The sequence below is a fragment of the Pleurodeles waltl genome, chromosome 1_1 (assembly GCF_031143425.1).
Source record: "Pleurodeles waltl isolate 20211129_DDA chromosome 1_1, aPleWal1.hap1.20221129, whole genome shotgun sequence".
NCBI lineage: Eukaryota > Metazoa > Chordata > Amphibia > Caudata > Salamandridae > Pleurodeles > Pleurodeles waltl.
The window spans coordinates 997,318,964-997,340,709 of NC_090436.1; the positions used below are offsets into that span (position 1 = coordinate 997,318,964).

The 21,746-nt window shown below is 42.5% G+C and overlaps 1 protein-coding gene across 3 annotated transcripts in view; it reads right to left on the minus strand.

Moving 5' to 3' along the window:
* The window catches only part of LOC138287324 (uncharacterized), a 116,178-nt gene that overhangs the window by 24,001 nt on the left and 70,431 nt on the right, over nucleotides 1-21,746 (minus strand). For all 3 annotated transcript variants that reach the window (XR_011202216.1, XM_069227793.1, XM_069227711.1), the window contains 2 exons: nucleotides 4,510-4,611; nucleotides 1,890-1,991 (listed from right to left, as the gene is read on the minus strand). Coding sequence is in view for 2 of the 3 variants with exons in the window: in XM_069227793.1 (XP_069083894.1) it covers nucleotides 1,890-1,991; nucleotides 4,510-4,611 (204 nt within the window). In the remaining variant the exon portion in view is untranslated. The remainder of the gene's footprint in view (nucleotides 1-1,889; nucleotides 1,992-4,509; nucleotides 4,612-21,746) is intronic.

Below are 21,746 nucleotides of genomic sequence, written 5' to 3' on the forward strand. Positions count from 1 at the left end.
CCAAAATCTGTAAGGAGTCCAGAGAGCATTAAATAAATTGCCTAGATGAGTATTTGGGGGAAACACTCCATACACGGTTCTCTTCAGAGCTCCTATGCATGTGCCTGAGCTAAATAATCTTGGGAAGTTGGCAGATGAAGAAACATTTGCCCTGGAAAAAAGTTTGTCTGTCTTAAAAGGTATCCAAGAGGTCAGAGACAAGTTGTCAAATGTGAAAATTCTGAAGCCGCCACCAGTGATGAGAAGGTTGTAACCATTGCTGACGAATTGATCACTGAAATAGGGGATGAGGTTTGTGAAAAGATCCACAACAAGCACATTTTTTAACAATATTATGGACCACCTGTTACACTCCTTGGGGTACAAGGCAAAGTAACTGACATTCTTCATCTATTTTCTGGTTCAAGCAAAAAATCAAGAACAAAACAGACAGGTTTTCCATTAACCAGGTGAAAATGCATTATGTGGCCGATTCCCTACAGCAGACCATCGCAGACACCAAGAAAGATTCAGAGTAGAGCTGTAGCCTCTCCCTACTCTGAACAACATCACTAGCTTGAGTTCCCATCCAGAGATATTTAAGAATACTGCTTTTCCAATGCCCAACGCATCAATGAACATCACCAACAAACCATATGCTGCCATCATCACAGTTGCTAATGTTTCACGCATCTCCATGTTTTTTTCCAAAGTACTAGCGGAATCTACATCAATTGAAATTATGCTTTTTCGGAAAACAACTATTTATGAGACAGACTTAGAACTTTGAACAGAGGACTTTGTATCTGACTCAAAAGTTACACTATGGCATAAGCTGCTTCTTGCCTATCATTGGTTCCATGACAGATAACTAATTCCTCCTTGAGCCAATGTTTGGATTACTCTAGTAATGTTTGTACTTATCACAGGGCTACCACCAATGATTACTGCTCTACTGCTACTAAATGGACATTACGTTCCAGAAAGATCAATTGCACTGCCTGTGGTTGGTGAACTACAGCCAAATCTTTCATCCTTCAGTGCTAGAAGCAATCTCTATGCTGCAAATATCACAGCTTATCCTGTCCCCGAGGGCATAGCTTGGGAGAAGGTTTCCTATCAAATAACGGGACCTACTATGACATTGTAATTACCATATGTTTTGAAAGTTTCAATGAATTTTATTGCCATTCCTGGATCCTTTTCAGATGATTGGGATGCAGACTGTGAAATGGATGTCTGATTTACAGGAATATCCCACTTTGAACAATGAAGATCCGTATCTGAATTCAATTACAAAGAAATGTAGTGTTATCGTGACTATGCACACCATTACGTATACAGAACTAGCTATCGTAGAGAAATCTACAATTAAACATAGTGGGAACATTGTGAAGCTCCTCCTCCTAATAGTCGCCTAAATTCCTTCAAGGCATTTCCTTGCATCCAGAGTGACAATACGCCACATTCTTCAGCCTTCTATTTTTCACAAATTCCAAAATTCAGAAGCTTCTAATGACCACCAACAAGCTGATATATTCCAATGATTTCAGTCAAAACCTGGCCATCTATGAATATGAACATTGGAAACAAAATGTTGACGAGAAAAGCATTTGGGGTACAAAATGTTGAACAAAACCATCCACCAGACCACCTGTCTAATTTGCTACCGATGATAGCTGACTGAAAATTAAAGTAAACAAAGACTGAAAGGTCATGTTAACAGTGAAGATAGACCATTTTCTAGAACGTTCTAAATAAGTATCATGCCTGCATCTGTGCAGAATCCTAAAACATGAACAAACAGCTGGGATTTTCTTTGGGAAAGGTGACAACCCAGTGACCATGAAAGCACAAACATTCTGAAATGTACGAAATTAGTAAGCCACAGCACATATTTTATTACTTACTTTTACTACCACACTTGGTGTTTGGTAATTGTGTGTTCCTCTGTACATATGTAATTTTGAATTTTCTGTTGTCCACAGTGCCAATGGAATTTGAATTTACTCCTAATAGAAAAGTAAACAGATCAGTAATTTGCTCAGTTTTATTCTTTTTCCTTTTTAAACTGTCTTATTTAGAAATGTGCATTCAAATGTGAATGCAGATCAAATACAGATGGATACATATGCCTAGATATCAAGTAACAGATCCCACCAATAATTACTTCCCTATGAAAGCAACTAACCAAATCAGTGTTTGACTGAATTAAGGGAACCTGAAAAGTCCAGCAGACGTAGCGGTATATTGCTTTTGAAAATCTAAAATGGCAGGAAAAAGTTACAGAGTAAAACGTGGAGAGAAATGGCCGGTTGTTCACCTCAATTTCAATATTTATTTTATTTTAGCTGTTATTTTCTGTAGGAAAACCTTGTAGGATCTACACAAATGACCCCTTGCTGAATTCCGATTTTTGTCTACTTTTCAGAAATGTTTAGCTCCCCGGGATCCAGCATTGGTTTCATACCCATTTCTGTCACTAACTGGAAGAAGGCTAAAAGCACAAAAAATTGTAAAAATAACCCAGTAAAATGCCAAAATTGTCTTGAAAAATTTGTTTTTTCTGATTCAAGTCTGCCTATTCCAGAAAGCTGGGAAGATGGTGATTTTAGCACCTTAAACCCTTTGCTGCTGCCATTTTGAGGGAAAAATCACAAGCCTTCTTCTGCAGCCCTTTTTCCCCATTTAAAAAAAATGAAATGATTTTTCGCTGTATTTTGGTGAATTTCTTGGTTTCCTTCGGGGGAACCCACAAACTCTGGGTACCTCTAGAATCCCTAGGATATTGGAAAAAAGGATGCAAATTTGGCATGGGTAGCTTAGGTGGACAAAAAGTTATGAGGGGCTAAGCGCGAACTGCCCCAAATAGCCAGAAAAAGGCATGGCACCCGAGGGGGGAAAGGCCTGGCAGCAAAGGGGTTAAAGGGAATCTGTTTTTCTAAACCCCATCTTCCCAATTACAATGCAATATGGGATATTAATTTGGTTTTACATTTGCTTATTTCATTGCCTGACAATGATGATCTATCTCTCAAGCATTTCTCTGCAAAATTGACTATGCTATTGTGTTTGGTTTCCCTCAAAAGTGTTTCTGATGTTAACGCATTTGATATGTCATCTTTTAACTATTCTCCCCTAGGAGTTTTTTTCATGTTTTTAGGCATACTATGACTAACTTGACATCAGTGCATTATCCTTTTTTCCCTTCACAACCCAAGTTATGTGTTGGCAATTGTTTGAAAACCTACGTTTCACGAACTGCAGATCTCAGAACTTCCTCCTGGTCCCAACTCTTTATTTCCTTTCGGAAACCCCTCAAGGCTGTCTCAGCTCCGACCTTGGCCCTTTGGGTTAGATGGATCATGTACTTAGCTGGCATCAGCACAGTTTATTTTGGCATCCCTTCAGTCAGAGGGGCTATGACCTCTAGGGCTTTCTGGCTGGGTGTGGGTTTACAGGATAGTCTCCGGTCTGCAGATTGGTCAAACATTGATACGTTTAGAACCTTTTTATTGTAAACGAATTACTCATCCGACTGGATCAGTTATTTCATTGCTTTGAACAAACATGTGAGCCTCCGGTCTTATAAAAAATTAGATTTTCCTAGCCTTGATGTCAGAAAGGCAAGATTTTATTGAAGACAAGGAGGCAAGTATTATCCCACCACTACTTTCTTGAGCCCTCTTTGGTCTTTATTTTCTGTAGGTCTGGTGCCCTTCAACCAGTTCCACTTCCTCAACCTAGCTCATTAAGAGCTACTCCTCCTTTGGATCCTGGTTGGTGGATTTCCTTTGACACTCCAGAATTTCAGAGCATGCTTCCTGTTTTCCTTTTGGATTTCCTCAAGGAGTTGGTGACTGTTCTACTAACTTTGAATTCTGTTCTAATTTTGTTCTCTGGTCCTCATCTGGATTGACTCTCACAAGAAAAGAGTTTGTTGCTCTCAGTCAGAATCATTATTGTAGCGCTCAATGTCCTATTCGTCTTTCATTATGCTGCAATGTTTGTAGTCATTTTCCCAGGCTTTTCTCAGTAATGTAGTTTTTTCTTCTTGGCTGCTCTGTAATAAATGCAAGAAAAGTTGTACTATAATACTCACCTCAGTGAATTCCACAATTCAGAAGCCTCTAATGACCACCAACAAGCTGATATATTCTAATGATTTCAGTCACAACCTGGCCATCTATGAATATGAACATTGGAAACAAAATGTTGACGAGAAAAGCATTTGGGGTACAAAATGTTGAACAAAACCATCCAGCAGACCACCCGTCTGTAATTTGCTCCTAATGATAGCGGACTGAAAATGAACGTAAACAAAGACTGAAAGGTCATGTTAACAGTGAAGATACACTATTTTCTATAACGTTCTAAATAAGTATAATGTCTGCATCTTTGCAGAATCCTAATACATGAACAAACAGCTGGAATTTTCTTTGGGAAAGGTGACAACCCAGTGACCATGAAAGCACAAACATTCTGAAATGTACGAAATCAGTAAGCCACAGCACATATTTTATTACTTACTTTTATTACCACACTTGGTGTTTGGTAATTGTGTGTTCTTCTGTACATGTGTAATTTTGAATTTTCTGTTGTCCACAGTGCCAATGGAATTTGAATTTACTCCTAATAGAAAAGTAAACAGATCAGTAATTTGCTCAGTTTTATTCTTTTTCATTTTTAAACTGTCTTATTTAGAAATGTGCATTCAAATGTGAATGCAGATCAAATAAAGATGGCTATATATGCCTAGATATCAAGTAACAGATCCCACCAATAATTATTTCCCTATGAAAGCAACCAACCAAATCAGTGTTTGACTGAATTAAGGGAACAACTCAATACAGTGGGGTGAATATGACATGAGGGGCCAACTGTTAGTCCGACCCCTCCAAAAATATGAATCATTGCTGAAGCTCTGCAAAGACAGCTTACCTCTTGAGATATTGTAATTGTGTAAATGCCAAAACAAATTACAAGTGGGCTAGTTGTGAATGAGTAGTCATCACAACACCTTTCTAACTTCCAAGGGGTCTCTTGGACAAGAGGTTGACATAATTGGGAATTATATTCATCTTTTTTTCCAAGCAAAAATAAAAGACATTACTCAAGACTTTTCTAAATCCATCTTTGTTGCCTCCTTAAATGTAATTTGAACTTTCCCTGTCCTGGTTATTCTTATGTAGCAAATAGCCCAAGACGCCCTTAAGCCTTGAGTGCAGCACTAAAATTGAAAAAAAAAACCTACTCCGGGGATCCATAAATTGGGATTCGAGGTGTGGTAGAGGAAAAGGGATAGAATCATGAGAGGGTAAGCTTGCAAAGCAGAGTCTGACAGTCATCTTATACATTTATTTAAAATAAATTCAGCTGCAAAGACATTGGCAAAAAGGACAACTTTGACAGTAAATCTGTCCTCACTTAATAATTAGTCACATAGAGGCTGCATTTTAAAATATTTTACAGGGTTATGACACATACTGCAGAGGTCTTGCGTGACCAGAAAGTTTGAGCGGATTACAATAGTGTTAAGGTAACTCTGGTAGTTAGTGCAGCTCTAGGCCAGTTCTTGTTTTGTCCAGTCACAGTTCTGACTCATAAAGGGTCAATGTGCTTTTTGCAACGCACACTGTGTAATGTAAGTTCACAGATTTGTATTTTATGTTGAGAGGTAAGAGAGCTACTGCTTTTGACACTGCAATAATTGTGTTACTTCCAGTCCATAGGCTGCAATCCTTCTCATATAGCACAGTGATCTACTTATCTTCATCAATGAGCTACATGCTAAATGCAAAGTCATGGGCTCAAATCTTTATTTTTATCAATCGATTGTTATTCTAAGATTTCATAGAAATCATGAGAAGTAATAAAGTCATGTTAGTAGATACTAATCCAATCACTGTGTTATGTTTTATATCCTGATTTTATGTTTCTCCCGATCATTCACTGCTAATATATAATGTCTATAGTAATAGACAATATGGGATTCCTACACCCTATAACCCTCACTGTCTTATGTAACATTTCCTATATATTGATCTTCTCACTTACATGATTTATTGTGCATCTGTGCATGATGTAAAGACCTCTTGCACCCTACACTTGGATGAGTAGCACTATAAAGGAATTAAATAAAAACTAAACTAGTAGGCGTCATTGAAATAATTATTTGTGTAATTACTATAAACACAAATAAATCTTGCATTCTTAAAGTGCATGCCTATCTCTTACATAGGAGGGTCGAACAACGCCAAAAACCCGCAGTCAAAGCATAGTTTATCTTAAGTACTTTTGAAGTGATAAGCTATGTGCTTTTGTTCCCCTCCATTTAATTAGCATCTAGGTATTAGGCTTCAGATGGCATCCAGCCAGGATGATACTTATACAAGAGAAGAGTCGAGGGCCCTTTAAGTTAGCCCTTTATTTCTGCTGGGTTGGGGGTGAAAATAATAAATGTCTTTTCTGCCTCTACGTTGCTGCACCAAACGTAATGCAGACAATGTAAGGGTGCTGGTGAATTATGTCCTGGTGTCGGAAAATGACACCAGGAGAAATTCAGCATGTTTCCTAGGCCAGGCAGATCCGAGGTCCGGACTGGAAATAGCTATCCGAACTAATATCCAGAAAAATCCTACTACTTTGCAGCACCGCTCAAAGAATATGATTATTTTCTGGCCAAAGCCATAGGCATCAAAATCACATTGCCTAATTCTCCTACAATAGCTCTATCTGGAATAACCACAATGTTCCTCAAAAGTGCTGGTCCGGCAGATCTCTCTCTTTCTGTTTCTCTGTCTCTCTCTCTGTTGACACTAAGCATTATACTTCAAAATAAGCAAAAAGAAGGTACCAATGTACATCTGGCAATGTGTCTTATAGCTCCCAGAAACCAAGACAATCAGAGTCTAAGCCCCTTCAATATCTTTCAGCATTCTGTATTTCTCGGAAAATGTGCAATAATTTATATTATTATTTTCCTAGTGTATTAGCTCACAATGCTTTATTCCTGACATATTTTATTCCTTAGTGTACACTTTAGTCTTGGCCTGCTTCTAAGTAGGAAGAGTCTGGAAATTTTAGAGCACCCCCTTCAGTCTTGGCCTGGACCATCTGAAACTGTCTTGTTCTCAATATTTGACTTAAGGTTGTATTTTTTGGGTTTGGTGATAATTTTAGAATCTGTTTATCCTTTTCCAAATTGTGATTTCCCACAGGATAGCTTCAATATTAAAATTAGCATTTTTAACCAAGAGATACAGGCTTGACGAATATGAGTTCCTCACATGGGGAAATCGGGTAAGCCATTAGCAAAGTGCATACTTCAAAAATTCTCAAAACTATACTTAGCTCCCTAATGAACTAGCAACAAGACAAAGTAGGTTTGCACTCCTCTGAATTACTTCTGCTCTTGACAGGTTGTTTCCGGAGAGGGAATATGAAGTGCAGAGGTGTGGCAATACTCAGAGATTGTTGTGCCCTTGAATCCTCACTTACTGCTCCTGACATAAGGTTTACTCAAGCACATAATAGCACTATCATTTAAGCAACCCCATTCATGGGATCATCTTACACATGACTAAATCAATTTGAATGCAGATTTCTATTTTGTCAGTTTCTATATTTGTACTTACTAGCCAAGCTCTTTACTCTTGTGGGCCAACTTATATGGGACAATGACATTGTGATTGGACCAAGATCAGTGGCTAATGGACAAAAGTGGAGCAAATGATTTATATTATCAAAATCAATTCAGCTTTCAGTTAGTCTTCCCAAGCATTTTGTTTAAGAGTACTGGATTACTGGCATATTGTAAATCTGGAAACTGGAAAACTGCTTACAAGTTGACCATGCCCGTGTCCAGTTCCGGTGCATAATTTGTAATAGAATTTTTTTTTTTTAAATGAGCGCTTGTGCCCCTTGATTGCTTAGGAGGCCGCTTCCCTGATCCCCTCTCTGACAATCACCAACTCCTTTCTTTCAGCACCCACTGCCTGCAAATAGAATGCCAAATCTAGATTGCAGTGAGCAAGCAAACCGAGAAAGGTAGTTTCCCATTAGGGGAGTTTTGAGTTGGAGTTCCCATGAAAAAAATGTTTTCCCTTAGTACTTTCCATATTTAAAATCCTGTGTAATTTCTTCACACACTTTCCCTTTGAATTGTAATTATAATTGGATTACAATGTAAAACCATCGCTTTGTGTGATCTTGATTGAGTGTGCCTGCCAGAGCGGTTCCTCTTTCGGGGAGGCTAGGGTGTTATCCACCTGCTGTGAGCCACCACATACAACCTCTTAAAATATCCCTTAACTATGATATAATGGCTTGCCATCTTGCTCGAGTGTCTTTGAGGGCAGGGCTGAGCCATTCCTTTTGAATGGCACAAGGGGACAACCAATGATCTAAAGTTTGAAGTGTGCAAATTAGACTGGATTGCTCTCTTGCAATGTCCAGCCTGACGTGCACTTGAGGCTTCTCCAACCCACACTGTATTATGCAGATGGGGGGGGGTGGGGGGGGAGGTGGGGGTGCTGGCTTTACCTGTTATACTTTACTATTATAAACAACATGAGAGCAGCATCTGGATTGGATATGGCCCACGAACATAAGGCAACGCAGGGGTGGAAGGAATAGTGCATGGCCAATTACTGCAGCTTTATTGTGAAGTCACACAGTGACTGGGCATGATTATGGAACTGCTTCTCTGCCATCAAATGCCTTTGCCCAGCACAACAGACGGCATTGTACGTGAGGGTGTGAGAGCACCGAGAGAGCAGTCTGCTTGTAGTGCAAGCATCTTCTGCTTACCAGGATGACAATGCAGGCAGTTTTAATGAAATTGCTGAAAGAAGATTTATCCAGACTGTATTGACTAATCAGCTTGTTGGACCAAACAGTGTTTTCAATGGTCAGCGATCGTGTATTCGCAGGGTAGTCTCAGTGAGGCAGTATGTATTCTCTCAGTTTACTGGTCCTGCCTTGGGAAAGTCTCTGACTAGCGCCAGTATTTTATTTGGCCAGTGGTTGGTTGCTGATCTTGCTGATGTACTCCACCAACACTCTTTCTGGTGAGGTTAAAAGTGACAACAAAGACTAGACACCAAGGTAGCAGCTGTTCAATGACTACTGTTGCGTCTTCACATTGCATTAAAAACAGATGGAGTAGGCATTTAGCAGTTTAGTTGTATAAAGGCGTGATGTCTCAAGAAGTAGAGAGAAGCTGTCTTATCAGACCTGGGATGCATATCCTTGTAAGCCGGTGAAAAGTGTATTGGACAGAGCAGTATCTGAGGCGATCAGCTGTGAAAGAGTACAGAGATGATTAATTGTTAGCTGGAGAACGATGCACCAAAGAGTGATCCTAGAAAGGGATGCAAAGTGTTTCCCTAGCCTTGAGCAGCCATCTCTATATATAACAACGAATCTTGGCGCCATGTGCACCTCACCCATTCTCACCTCTAGCCACAGCCACATATGTGCTCTTGGCCTCTTTCCTGGGCGATACAAGAGAATGTCAGCAGTTCCTTCCTACCTGTACCAAGGTGAATGAGAAACCTCATCTAATGAAAATCTGCCCAGTAGCGTTAATAAAGCTGAAAGGTTATCATAAGCATCCCTTTCTGAATCACAAGGTGATCACTTCTAGTTGAGCATTTCTTTCTTGTTCTGATGACTGTAACACTATTTTCTTGGTGGACAAAGCTGATTGAAAATAACATGCTGGCATATCCTCCCTAATGGGTAGACATAAGTAAGACCACCTCAAGTGCTTCTTTTGATCTAATGCCTTGTCAGAAAGCCAACTGAGCAAATAGCTTATTGTGGTTTTTGCCAGTATCACCTGGTATTAAATAATAAAAAATAATATAAGCAGCTGTCTCAGGCTTGCTTTAGGTTACTTTCCTTTGAACACAGATGTGCACCATATATTGATATAGAAACAGGGTGTGATGCGTCCTTGGTTTTACCTTTACATGATATAGACCTTATAATAGTTTTGATGTTTTCTAATTACAGCTATCCTGCCATTGCTCTTTCAAGTTTATCAAGTTTTAAAAGATTTCTAGAAATCCCATTCGGAATTCCCTTTCAGCATATTGCATTTTAACCAATTTCATCATCAAAATGTGCTGTAAAAGTCACCATTATGGCCTCTATATTGGAATGTTTTCTTATTGCAGTCATGCTCACAGGCTATGCTCACTCGTCCATCACACTTTTCAACAACCTTTACGCCCCATCACTTTTGAAATTTGCCACCTGCCACTGCATTAGTCACTTTCAAGTCAAATTATGCTGAAGAGCAAAGAGGGCAAATTTGCAGGCTAATCAAATAACGATTCGAAAACAGTGCAAATGTTATACCACTTTTATCATGGACATTCTTTAAATCTGTCTAAAGACCAATATATATATCCATAAAAGATACATATTCAGTTTGAACTTAAGGGTTAAATATCAGCATGACTTAACAGAAAATGGGTCTCAATAAGGGCTGTTAAATAGTCATCACGGAAAATCCATCAATCTCTTCCGCTTGGAGGATTATACTGCTGTCAAGTTTTGACTAATGAAACATCTTTGGGTCTTCATCAGGATCTCTGTCTTTGTAATAAACCTGCATGTGTCGAAATCAAATCCGGTGAGAAGACACAATCAGGAAATTTTAAGGTGGTAATTGTTGACACCTATTTTTGTATTTAGGGGGTCTATGCTCATATACTGTCGACTAACTTTCTGGGTGCATGGAGTAGTTACATCTGCTCAAGGACAAAAGTTTTGTGAACCCAGCCTTATATTTAGGACAACTGGTGTTCAAATTGCACGAATATGAATTTGCATTGACAATTATGACGTACTCTCTACACACGTTTTGGGAAACTGAATCCATGATGTGATTTACCATTGAAACATGTTTGTGCACTTGCAGTAAGGGACAAGAAAGAGGGGAAACAGCTGTAGATTTTAATGTCTATGGACCGCCAGCTATGAATTAAATTCACCTGTATAATTGTAGCTCAATCTCAATTTCTCTCATATTGTTCAAAACCAGTTTGACATGTTTGAGATCAAAACGGATTGGCCACATTTGTGACCAAAATGTTGTTCCACATTTTCTATATAACAAAATGTGTTTAATTGCAGAATATGCTGGAATTTCCATACAACATCAAAAAGGGAACACTGTTCCTAAGCAAAAAGTGTGTGGGCACAGGTTCAACTCTGGTACTCATAATGTTTAGGAATGCAGGCCCTCACGCATCCTTTGGATGTCATGCTTCATCATAGGGCCCGCTCCACGACAGACCGGCACTGCAATGTCTGACGGGCCCCCAAGAGGGGGCACTTAGCCGGAGATCTTCAGTAACAGCGTGTGCCAAAAACCAGGGTTAAGTAAGAATTCACACCCACCCTTGTAGAAAGTGAAAAGCAGAAGAAAAACAGAAGAAAATTGGCTCAAGGACCTGTAAACTATAAATTTTATTGCTATAAAGGGCCTTGGTCAAGATTAAAAACAAATCAGGAGTGGACATGGAATAAGGGTCCTCCACTCACTAGAAAAAAGTTTTATAGGAACCTTCTTCTCTATCACTTCAGTACATAATCATATATATGGTCAACATGTTTTGCACCCCTACGGATCGTGCAGCGCTTCGTCAGGACCAATAAATGCGACACTCTTTCTGCTGTGCCAAATGTCTTGGATGAATCATCTAAAGAATCAAAATTACTTACTTAAACACTACACTGTAAAATGCCTAAATAAGAGAACCCTCCCCTCCTCGGGAACAAGTTCCTTGGGATCAAACGAACCATAGGACTCACATGACTATTAGTTGTGCAGTCCAGCAGCCGGAAACCTACCTGGCAATCATTTGTCACGGAATTTTCATACACCCTGGCGCCCTTCTCTGTGAGATCCCAACCATGTTCAATGGATGTCTTAAGTGTCTGCATCAGCTGCTGCAACACGTAATACATGGGGAGGTAGTATACGCCCAAAAGACTGACATTTGGAATGGTGTGAGGTACATTCCAGCAATGGATATTTAGGATTCTGCAGGGTAACATGCTTACAGCGTATGTCTGGCAAATATATTTTGCCTACACAATGTATAGTCTGATTTCAAAGTGATCCCTTTCATTTTAAATGTATCCTGGACAGTCCCAAGGCTTCTGTGAGATACTGCCCACCGGAATTTAAATTTGTGATGTAGAGATATATGAACATCCCAAAAGTGGACGCATCAATCGACTGACGTATATTTAAAGCTATAAGCAAATCCCGAAAATTAAAATAATGGGCGCCTTAATCTACTGAGATACTGTAAACGCTAAAGCGGGTTCCACATTCAGACAGGAAAAGTAGGCATTTGGTAAGCTCGAAACGGCTTGGCATTTTAGAAAACTGTAAACAAATGTTTCAAAAAATATTCCACATGGAGTAAAATTATTGTACAAGTAATATTGACAAAGCAAACTCATCAGCACAAAGTATGCCTGGACATCGAAAATACTACTAAAGAACAACAGGACAACTACGGCAACATCATAAAGAACAAGAGGGATAGTGTTGTGTTTATGGATTTATAGGGTAGGGTATGTAGCTAGCGAACAACTGCAGTAATGCAACATAACAAGGCATCAGTGCAAAGCCAGTTGAGGCAGCCATGACTTTCACCTCCTCAGGTATACAAGGCATTGGGTTGGGTGAGTTATACCCAATGCTTATTTTTTGCCAGTGGCTGCCAATGGTAGGAACTCATTTTTGGGAAACACAACTTATTTTAGATCATGAAACTTTGACCCAGAGCAAGAGAGAAAAGGCAGAAAAGGAGAAAGGGTGAGGAAGCAAAAGAAAGAAAAGCAATGAGAAAGCGAGAAATCAGTGATTAAAGACCCTACAAGAGTTAGATAAAGGTCCCAGACGTCAGCTATGCACCTACGTGTCTCTAGTACCCCCTACATATGTTCGGATCTGTCTGGTCCCCCACCGATAGCCCAGCAAGGTCCAACTCTTCACTTCCCAGGTCGGCCTGAGGTTGTCACAGCACCCAGCAGGTCATGCCCATATAAGTGCCCTGCAACACTGTCTAAGAGCCTTTCACTCCGTGGCTCTCTGTGCTGTTGTGCCCCACTTCAAGTCCAGGTAGTACGTCAGAGCCAAAGGGAACATCTCCATCCCCATCGGATCTGTGAGGATGTCCACAAGCATCCTCCAGTTCAGACCCTTTCACACCCAGTCCCCTATTTCAGTGAACAGGAAAGTGGTCAGACAGAAATCTCGCCAGGTGCACAACCTCTCCACCCATGGAATCCCACTCGCCAGGATGCTGTACATATTATGGGTCAATGAGTGACGTGTAAACTTTGTGCATGGGATGATGGATGTGCCAGATGTCCAACAGGCCCATATTTAACATAACTGCTTTAAGTGTGTCCGTCATCTTGGATTTGGTGCCCTCCCTTGGAGATCTGTCCAGGCCTCTGTCTACCACGCAATTGAAATCTCCAATCCAGAGGAGGGGCGATTCTGCCTCCTGCACCACCAGGTATTGTATTGTCAGGAAGAAGGCAGGGTCATCAAGGTTAGGAGCATAAGTGTTAAGCACTGTCAACCGCCTCCCATTTATGGTACCATGCAGAAGGACATACCGACCTCCACGTCAGTCTCTAAGTAAGTTAGGGAGAAAGGCTTTTCAGGGCCCACCCATATCAGTACCCCCTTGGCATGTGTAGAATAGGTGTGGAAAACCTGGCCTGCCACTTCTTAGCTAGGCGAGAAGCACCTGTGTTGTCTAAATGAGTCTCCTGTAAACATGCAACATTAATTTTATGTCTCTTCAAGAAAGCTAATACTCTCGGTCTCTTTGTGTAGGAGCCCAGGCCCTGGACATGCCAAGTCAGTAATTTTTATGTCACCTCCCATTGGTTAGTCAGAGGAATGGTTGATGCATCCACTCTCCCCTCCAGACCCGCAACTCCCCACTGCATAGACATAACCTTGAACTTAATAATTCAAACATCCCCCACCCACGGACAAACATAGGGCCTGATTCTAACTTTGGAGGACGGTGTTAAACCGTCCCAAAAGTGGCGGATATACCACCTACCGTATTACGAGTTCCATAGGATATAATGGACTCGTAATACGGTAGGTGGTATATCCGCCACTTTTGGGACGGTTTAACACCGTCCTCCAAAGTTAGAATCAGGCCCATAGTGTCACATATTGACAACAGATGCCCACTCACTGCATGTGCCAGTACTTGCACAGTAACCCACCCAGTCCATCAGGGACTAGCAAATTCAAACAGTTTACCAGTGATGCCAGTGTGGGAAAAGAGGTGCAAACTCCTGTGGATACCTCCTGTGCCCCTCACCCTGCACCTGGATCATACCATCCTCGTGGATCGTCATCCTCTGTGAGACCGCGGGGCCAGCAGACCGCAGGCTCCCCATCAGGTAATCTCATGTTGAGCCCCCCTCAGCCTACCGCCCCTGTTCCTTGTCGACCCACCTCCAGGACATTGAGTTGTAGGCTCTAGCCAGTCCCAGACCTCTTCGGGATGACTGAAGAAGTGTGCTTTTCCCTGCAAAATCACTTTCAGCCATAAGGTGTATAGAAGCATGTCGTTCAATTGCATCGTTTTCAGATCAAGAAAGATTTGCGACAAACTTGTACCTTTTTGGTATAATCCAAGTATATGGCAATTTTATAATTCTCAAAAAGGGGCACCGCCTGCTCTTGAGCTGCACGCCACATGCAGTTACTGTTGTAGCAGTTGAGGATTTTGCCAATGAATGCCTGTGGCAGTTATCCCAAAGGCAGAGGGGGTACCAGGGCCCTCTGCACCCGCTCTATCACAAAGAGGTCTGACAGACCCTATAGCCAAAGCACCTTCCTCACCCAAATTTCACAGAAGCTTTCAGCTCAGGACCCTTCAACTCTCACTGGGAACCCCAACACTCTGAGACTGCTGTGCCAAGATCGTCCTTCAGCATCTTCCATGCATCGTTCACGCTCACCAGAGACTGTGGTCATCCGTGCCATCTGTTGCTCCAGAGAAGCAACCTCCCCCTATAGCACTTCAATGTTGCCTTCTGCCGTGGTGACCTTGTCTGACACTCTTCTGAGGTTGGCCCGGAGGAAGTTTAAGTCAATAGAGACAGTGTCTATTTTGTGCTTAGGTGCAGTCTTAGATCCCAGTATCGCCGCCAACAACTTCGCCCTGGTTGGTTCTTGCTCCCCCTTCTACGTGTACTCCAACATTGTCATTCTGCCCTGTTGTGTGAGTCTCTGACGCTGTTGACATGGAGTTGTGTACTGCGTAATGGTGTTCGTATTGTGCCAGCGTGCCTGCCTATCCTTACCCAAAGTTAGATCTGCCTGGTACAGGTAGGTACCTCCACGCCCTGTCACTAAGTCTGATGTGGGAAGGGTTTAGATATCCCTGGGCAAGCCGCAGCCTCTGGGTCGTGGCAAACAGGGAAGATTCAACCCCACCAAAATGTACCAGATTACACCAGCTACTGGCAGTCCACTCTCTTCGAGTTCCCAGGAGGGGTGGGAAGTCAGCCACCGCCAGTGCAGGACAGGTCCAATGTGCCAAGTCACGGCATCCATCACATACAACTCTGGTCCAGCTGAGAGGACTAATCGATGGGACACAGAAGGGCTATCACTGCACAGATTTAGCACTCAACAGCTTTGGGAAGGAGAGCCAGGAGCACACCTGCATGGTGGCGCTAGCCCATTGCACCATATAGGCAATCTTTTAATAGTGCATGCTGTTAAAGCAAAACTTTGATGGCGCCTTATCGGTGAGCAATGCCCCCTCTATAGTGTCCAAGTAGAAGGCAGCCAGCTGGGGGTACTCACAATTATGGGCATAGGAGATTCATTGAGTACCCTGCATAAGTGATCCGTCCACCCGTCCGCCACTCTGGGCCCCAGAGAGCCATCAGCCCCATCAATGTGCTTCATGTTGGGGACCAGAAACCCCACACCATGGCTAGCGCCGAGGGCAGGCACAATGCGGGTCACCTACGAAGCAGGGGGAGCCACTGCCATCCAGATATGGTCTGGTCACCCATTCAATGAGGGGGGCCGATTACAGTGCCGCCCCACACCTCAATCAGGCTCTAAGGTCTCCTCTGCCAGCGTGCCGCGTGTGGCAATCGTCGCGATTCTGTCATCCCAGTATGCACTTGGGCGAGGCGTCAGCCACATCGGTCCAGGCATCCGGTGGCCACAACACAAGCAGGAGCCATCCAGGCAAGCAATCAACGCCACCCGCCTTTGAGCCCAGGGCGGCAGTAAACACAATCCAGGCACGGGCCCCAGGTATCGTGGTCGTGGACAGCCTCGCTCCATCCAGCATCTGGGTATCGAGCCTCTGCTATTCAGCCTCCCTTACGCCGCTCCCAGGATCAGGGTCAAGCCAAGACAGGTCGTCTCTCACTGTGACTTTCCGCAGTCACCAGACATAGATGAGCAGACTCTCACCAGCATTGCGTAGGTCCTCACCTCCTGGTCTCCATATGTTCAGATCATCTATCTACAGGAGGAGTGCAAATTGGGCAACTTCCGGGTCAATCTCTCTCTGCAGCTCTGCAGTCAAAGTGGGGTGTGTTTTGGCACCGTGGCAAGCATGATTACAAAGGATTAGGCATGATTTTTCAGCTGGCCGGCCGGGAGCTCAGTGGCTCGCGTCCTGTCGGTCATGTGGCTAGGCCACGCTTGGAGAAAAGCAAAACCAGGACTAAAGTGCTTGTGCTCTCTACTTTAAACATGGTAAAATTGGCTTACACCCAATTGGCACATTTAATTTACTTTTAAGTCTCTAGTAAAGTGGCGCTACCTGAAATTAAATGCTACTAGCAGGCCTGCAGCACTTATAATGCCATCCAATTAAGCAGCCCTTAAGTAGCCCTTTAAGCATGTGTCAGGCCTGCCATCTCAGTCTGTGTATGCAGTTCAAACTGCCATTTTGATCTTTTGCCAGGCATAACCATTTATTTTTAATATATGCCACCACTAGGGTAGGCCCTAAACAGCCCATAGGCGAGAGTGCAGTGTATTAAAAAAGTTTGACATGCACTTTTATGTTTTACATGTCTTGGTAGTGAAAAATTCTCAAAATTCTCAAATGTGTTTTTTCACTATTGCAAGGCCTACCTCTCCCACAGGATAACATTGGGTTACCTTATTACATTTAATAAGTGATAACTTTTGATTGGGAGCAGGTTGAAAAGTTGTGTTTGGTGCCTGAGGAATGGTACTTTAAAATTATTTTTAATGGCAAAGTTGAATTTTAGGTCACAATTCTGACAATGCCACTTGTCCTAACTATTTGGTGCCTGTTGCTGGGTCACATGATTAGATGTAGTTGGCACTTGGCCTTTGTGTATTCCTTCCAAACATTATCACGATAGAAGGTGTTGGTGCTGGACAGAGCTTTCACCTACCACAATTGCATTTCAAAGCCACTGCCCCAACAAACACACAAAGGATTTCATACTAGCTGACTCTATCCCCAGACAGACTGGGACCAAGGCGGGGAAGTAGGAAGTTTCAGACACCTCTGTAGGGGAAATCCCCAGAAACGTCTTCCACTTCAAAGTGGGTACCAGGTATAAGATGGAGGCCCTCAGACCCATTCTTCAGTAAAGTCTTAGACATGTGGATGCTACAGAAGAAGGATGCCCTGTTGCCCTGGTTGCTGAGAAGGAAAATGGACCTGCACCCCTCATACCAGGCTTAAGTGACAATAATGGTCAGCTGATTGACCCCCTGTTCTGAGGTACAGGGACTTAACAAGCTCCAGAGCCCTCTTTGTAACTGCCCAGCTGACCTGCTGCAACTGGACCTGCAACCGGACCTGCCGAAGCCTTGATGTCCTCTGCAGAAGTGAGTTCCTGATCCCCAAGAGGTGGCTCCCAGGTCCTGAACCCTTGATGTGGCATCTGTTGAGCTCCTCCTTGAAGAAAAGGATAAATCCTGAAGATTCTGGCTCTTTGTGACCGCAAATGGGCTCCTTTGAGTCATGATATTGCCACCCGTGCTGACCTTCAACGCGTAGCTTCACTTCACACTACAGTCTTGACAGTCGGTGGTGACTGCCAATGTAAATCACCAGCAAAGACTGTCCATGGTACTGGACAGAATCTTTGTGCTATAGCAACGACTGTCTGTGATGCCTGGCCTGCTTTTCGAGCTTCAGTGATGCTCTTCCTCGCAGCCTTCTCCACTGTGAACGGAACTCTTCAGGCTGGACTTTAGAAGGTAATCTTTTCAGCAGAATCAACCTGGTCTCTGTATCTGGGCCTCTATCCCCATCAACCTATACTTGCAACTTTAATCTGGTTTCACAACACTAGATAACTGTGAGAGGCGCTTTGTGCTTTTAGGTGCTGCACCTACCTTAAACCTTTAAAATTGCATATCTTCGGTTGTACTGATTTGATTTTTGTTGTTTTGGTGTTAAATAATGAATTAAACTTTACTCAATTTTCCTAATTTGGTGTTTGATTTTTCTTGAGTTGTGTTTGTACTTTATTTCTATTTGAAGTGCTGCATAAATATTTTACTCATTGCCACTAAGTTAAGTCTAACTGCTTTCTGCCAAACTACCGGAGGGTTAAGCACAGATTAATTTGGGGTTTGCTTATTCTTAGAAATCGAGTCTCTAGTTGAAGGAGGTTTGCACTTGGTCCAAGTAGGAACCACAATCCTAGTTAGGGCAAGTAAGATAAAAACTAGAAGTTTACCTGTGCTCACCCTTTGGTAGCTTGGCACAAAGCAGGCACGCCAAACTAAAGAGGCAATGTATAAAGTATTTGTGCATACACAAATTAACACAGTGAAAACACCACAATAGGACGCCACATCAGTTTAGAAAGTTAGTCAATATTTATCTGAGGCAAACAGGACAAAAACGACACAAATTCAATATATACCTGTCAAGTATGAATTTGTAAAGGTTAAGTCAAAATGCAATGCTTAGAAGACAATGTCTGGTCGCGCTGGACCAGGGCAAATCCAAAAGTGCAGTCCAACCGTGATGGATTGCGTGTCGGGTACAGAGTCACGCAAACCCGCTGACAGTACCTTTGTTGCATTGATGCTCAGAGACAATACGTTGATCCATAGGAGGGTATGCGTCCCCTTAGCAAGTGATGCGCCATTACCTGATCGGGCAGCATCATTGAAGCATTGATGTTCAGAAGCTATGAGTACTGGTTCCGATGCATCGGTGCTGTGTCGGCTAAGCCAGGGCTAAGCCAGGGCTGCTTTGTAAGTTGGGGCCATTGCATCGTGCAGTCAGCGAGTGGCGTCCGCGGCTTTGGTGCAGGCAGCCGCAAAAGCAGCATTTTTGCAGCAGGATACGTCGGTTCCAAGTGATGCACCGGTGTCACTGCTTCTTTCTTGTGTTCCAGCACAAAACTCACCCCCAAGGGCCCAGGACTGGACTTGGCACCAGTTGGTAGAGTAGGACTCACAGCAGGATCCCAGGTCCTGGTAGCAAGATGCAAATGAAGTCTTTAATATCCCTGAGACTTCGGAAACAGGAGAGAAGCTCAGTCAGGCCCTTGGAGAAACTTTAGAATGCTGGATGTAGAGTTAGATCCAGTCCTCTCATTCCCAGGATAAAAGTAGCAGGCAGCAGGCCTACACAGCAGAGCAAACATCACAGCAATCCTTCTTCCTGTTAGAATGTACTCAATCCAGAAGTGTTCCTCATGTATGGTGTCAGATGCCTAGTAATGTGCCCTTGAAGTGGGGGAGACTTCAAAGAGTAGTTTTGGAATACCCCAGTTCCTGTGCATCCCAGTCCTGTCTTCCAGGATATCTGTGGGGAGATATCAGTTCTTTGTGTGGTGTCAGGCTACTACTAATACACAAAGGTAGCTGTCACCTAACCTTACACCGGCCAGATGCTGATTGGAGGCAGGCTTAGGCACAGAATGGCTAAAGTAAGAAAATGCCAACTTTATAAAAGTGGCATTTTCAGACCTGCAATTTAAAAAACATATTTACCAAAAGATATGTTTTTAAATTGAGAGTCCAGAGATGCCAAACTCAATTTTTCTGTCCTTTCCCAATTTGGAAATTACATTTAAAAGATGATTCAAGGCAATCCCCAAACTAGCCTATGGGAGAGATAGTCCTTGCAATAGTGAAAACAAATGTATGAGTGTTTCACTACCTGGACATGTTAAACTTAAAAGTACATGTCCAACTTTTTTTAAATACACTGCACCCTGCTCTTGTGGCTTACCAGGGCCTACCTTAGGGGTGTCTTACCTGTAATAAAAAGGAAGATATGGGCCTGTCAAGTGGGGACACTTGCCAGGTCGAACTGTCAGTTTAAAATGCATACCCAGGCTATACAATGGCAGGCCTGAGATATGTTTGAAAGGCTACAGTAGTGGGTGGATCAACCAGTGCTTCAGGCCCACAAGTAGCTTTTGACTTACAGGCCCTAGGCACACACATTGCACTTTACTAGAGACTTACAAGTAAATCAAATATACCAATCATGGAGAAACCAATGTTACCATGTTTTAGACACAGAGCACATGCACTTTAGGACTGGATAGCAGTGGTACACTGCACAGAGTCATAAAGCCAGAAAAAACTAAGTTCAGTATACAGTCAAAACAGGAGGTCAAAAAGCAAAAAGTTAGGGGAAACCATGCCATAAGATGCCAGGACTAACACTTACGTTCCACCCTGACAATAATGTGGTTGTTAACTTGTGTGGAGTTTCACCCCTCCTAAACCAATAACCCAACTTCTCACAAACATACTTACTGTTTTATGAAAACACATTGCAGGGAGTCCACAGTGCATGTATGCATAAGCAGGGTGACCATCTTGTAAAAGATTTTCTTATATTTTATGAAAAAGCATGACAAGATGGCCACAGTGCATGCATGTATATGCACTGGTGACTTTCAGTATTTTGAACAGGTGTAGCACCAAGGCCGAGATTGCACACAGCTTACTATGAGTGCATTCAAAACATTACATAGACAGTGGCTGGGCTGCTCCAAAGAAATCAATGACCTACCAGGTGGTGGCTACTCCTCAATAAGAGAAAAATCAAATAATCGACAAAAAACACAGGTCTCTAAATGACAACAGCAGGACTTTCCGAAAGGAAATGTACAAAATAACCTAAGTGAGAATACTGTTAGAACTCAGATATCTATTAACTCATTGAAGCATTCATTCCTTTCAGTGAGTTAAAGACCCATTCCAAATGGCCTATCTGTAATCGACAAGTCACTCATGTTTAGGGGCAGAACTTCAGGAGGGGTGTTTGGGGTGTTACAACACCCTAAAACATTTATTCTGTAGTACATAGTTGGGTACAAGTGCTTTCAGCCCCGATACGGTGCATAGCAAACAAGCCTGACCACTACAATGGGACTTGGGGGGTCTTCCCCGCTAGAAATTTTGGGAATAAAATGGCAAAAAAGGTGCATTCTACAAAACACATTTTGCAATATATATGTAATTGTATTCGTTTTTAAAGCTTAGTAAATGATGACCTTACAGTGCACCAGGATATGGCAATCTTTATTGGGGTTCTTCAATGATTCCCTCACCATCACCCTCTAACAGTACCTCTCATCTCTCCATAACCCCTCTCTCACATCAATCAATCAATTGCTGGTGGTTTTTCATCCTTTGCAAGAATCAGTGCTCAAAGAGGTCAGTGGATCTTTGGACCCTGCATAGGACCAAACAA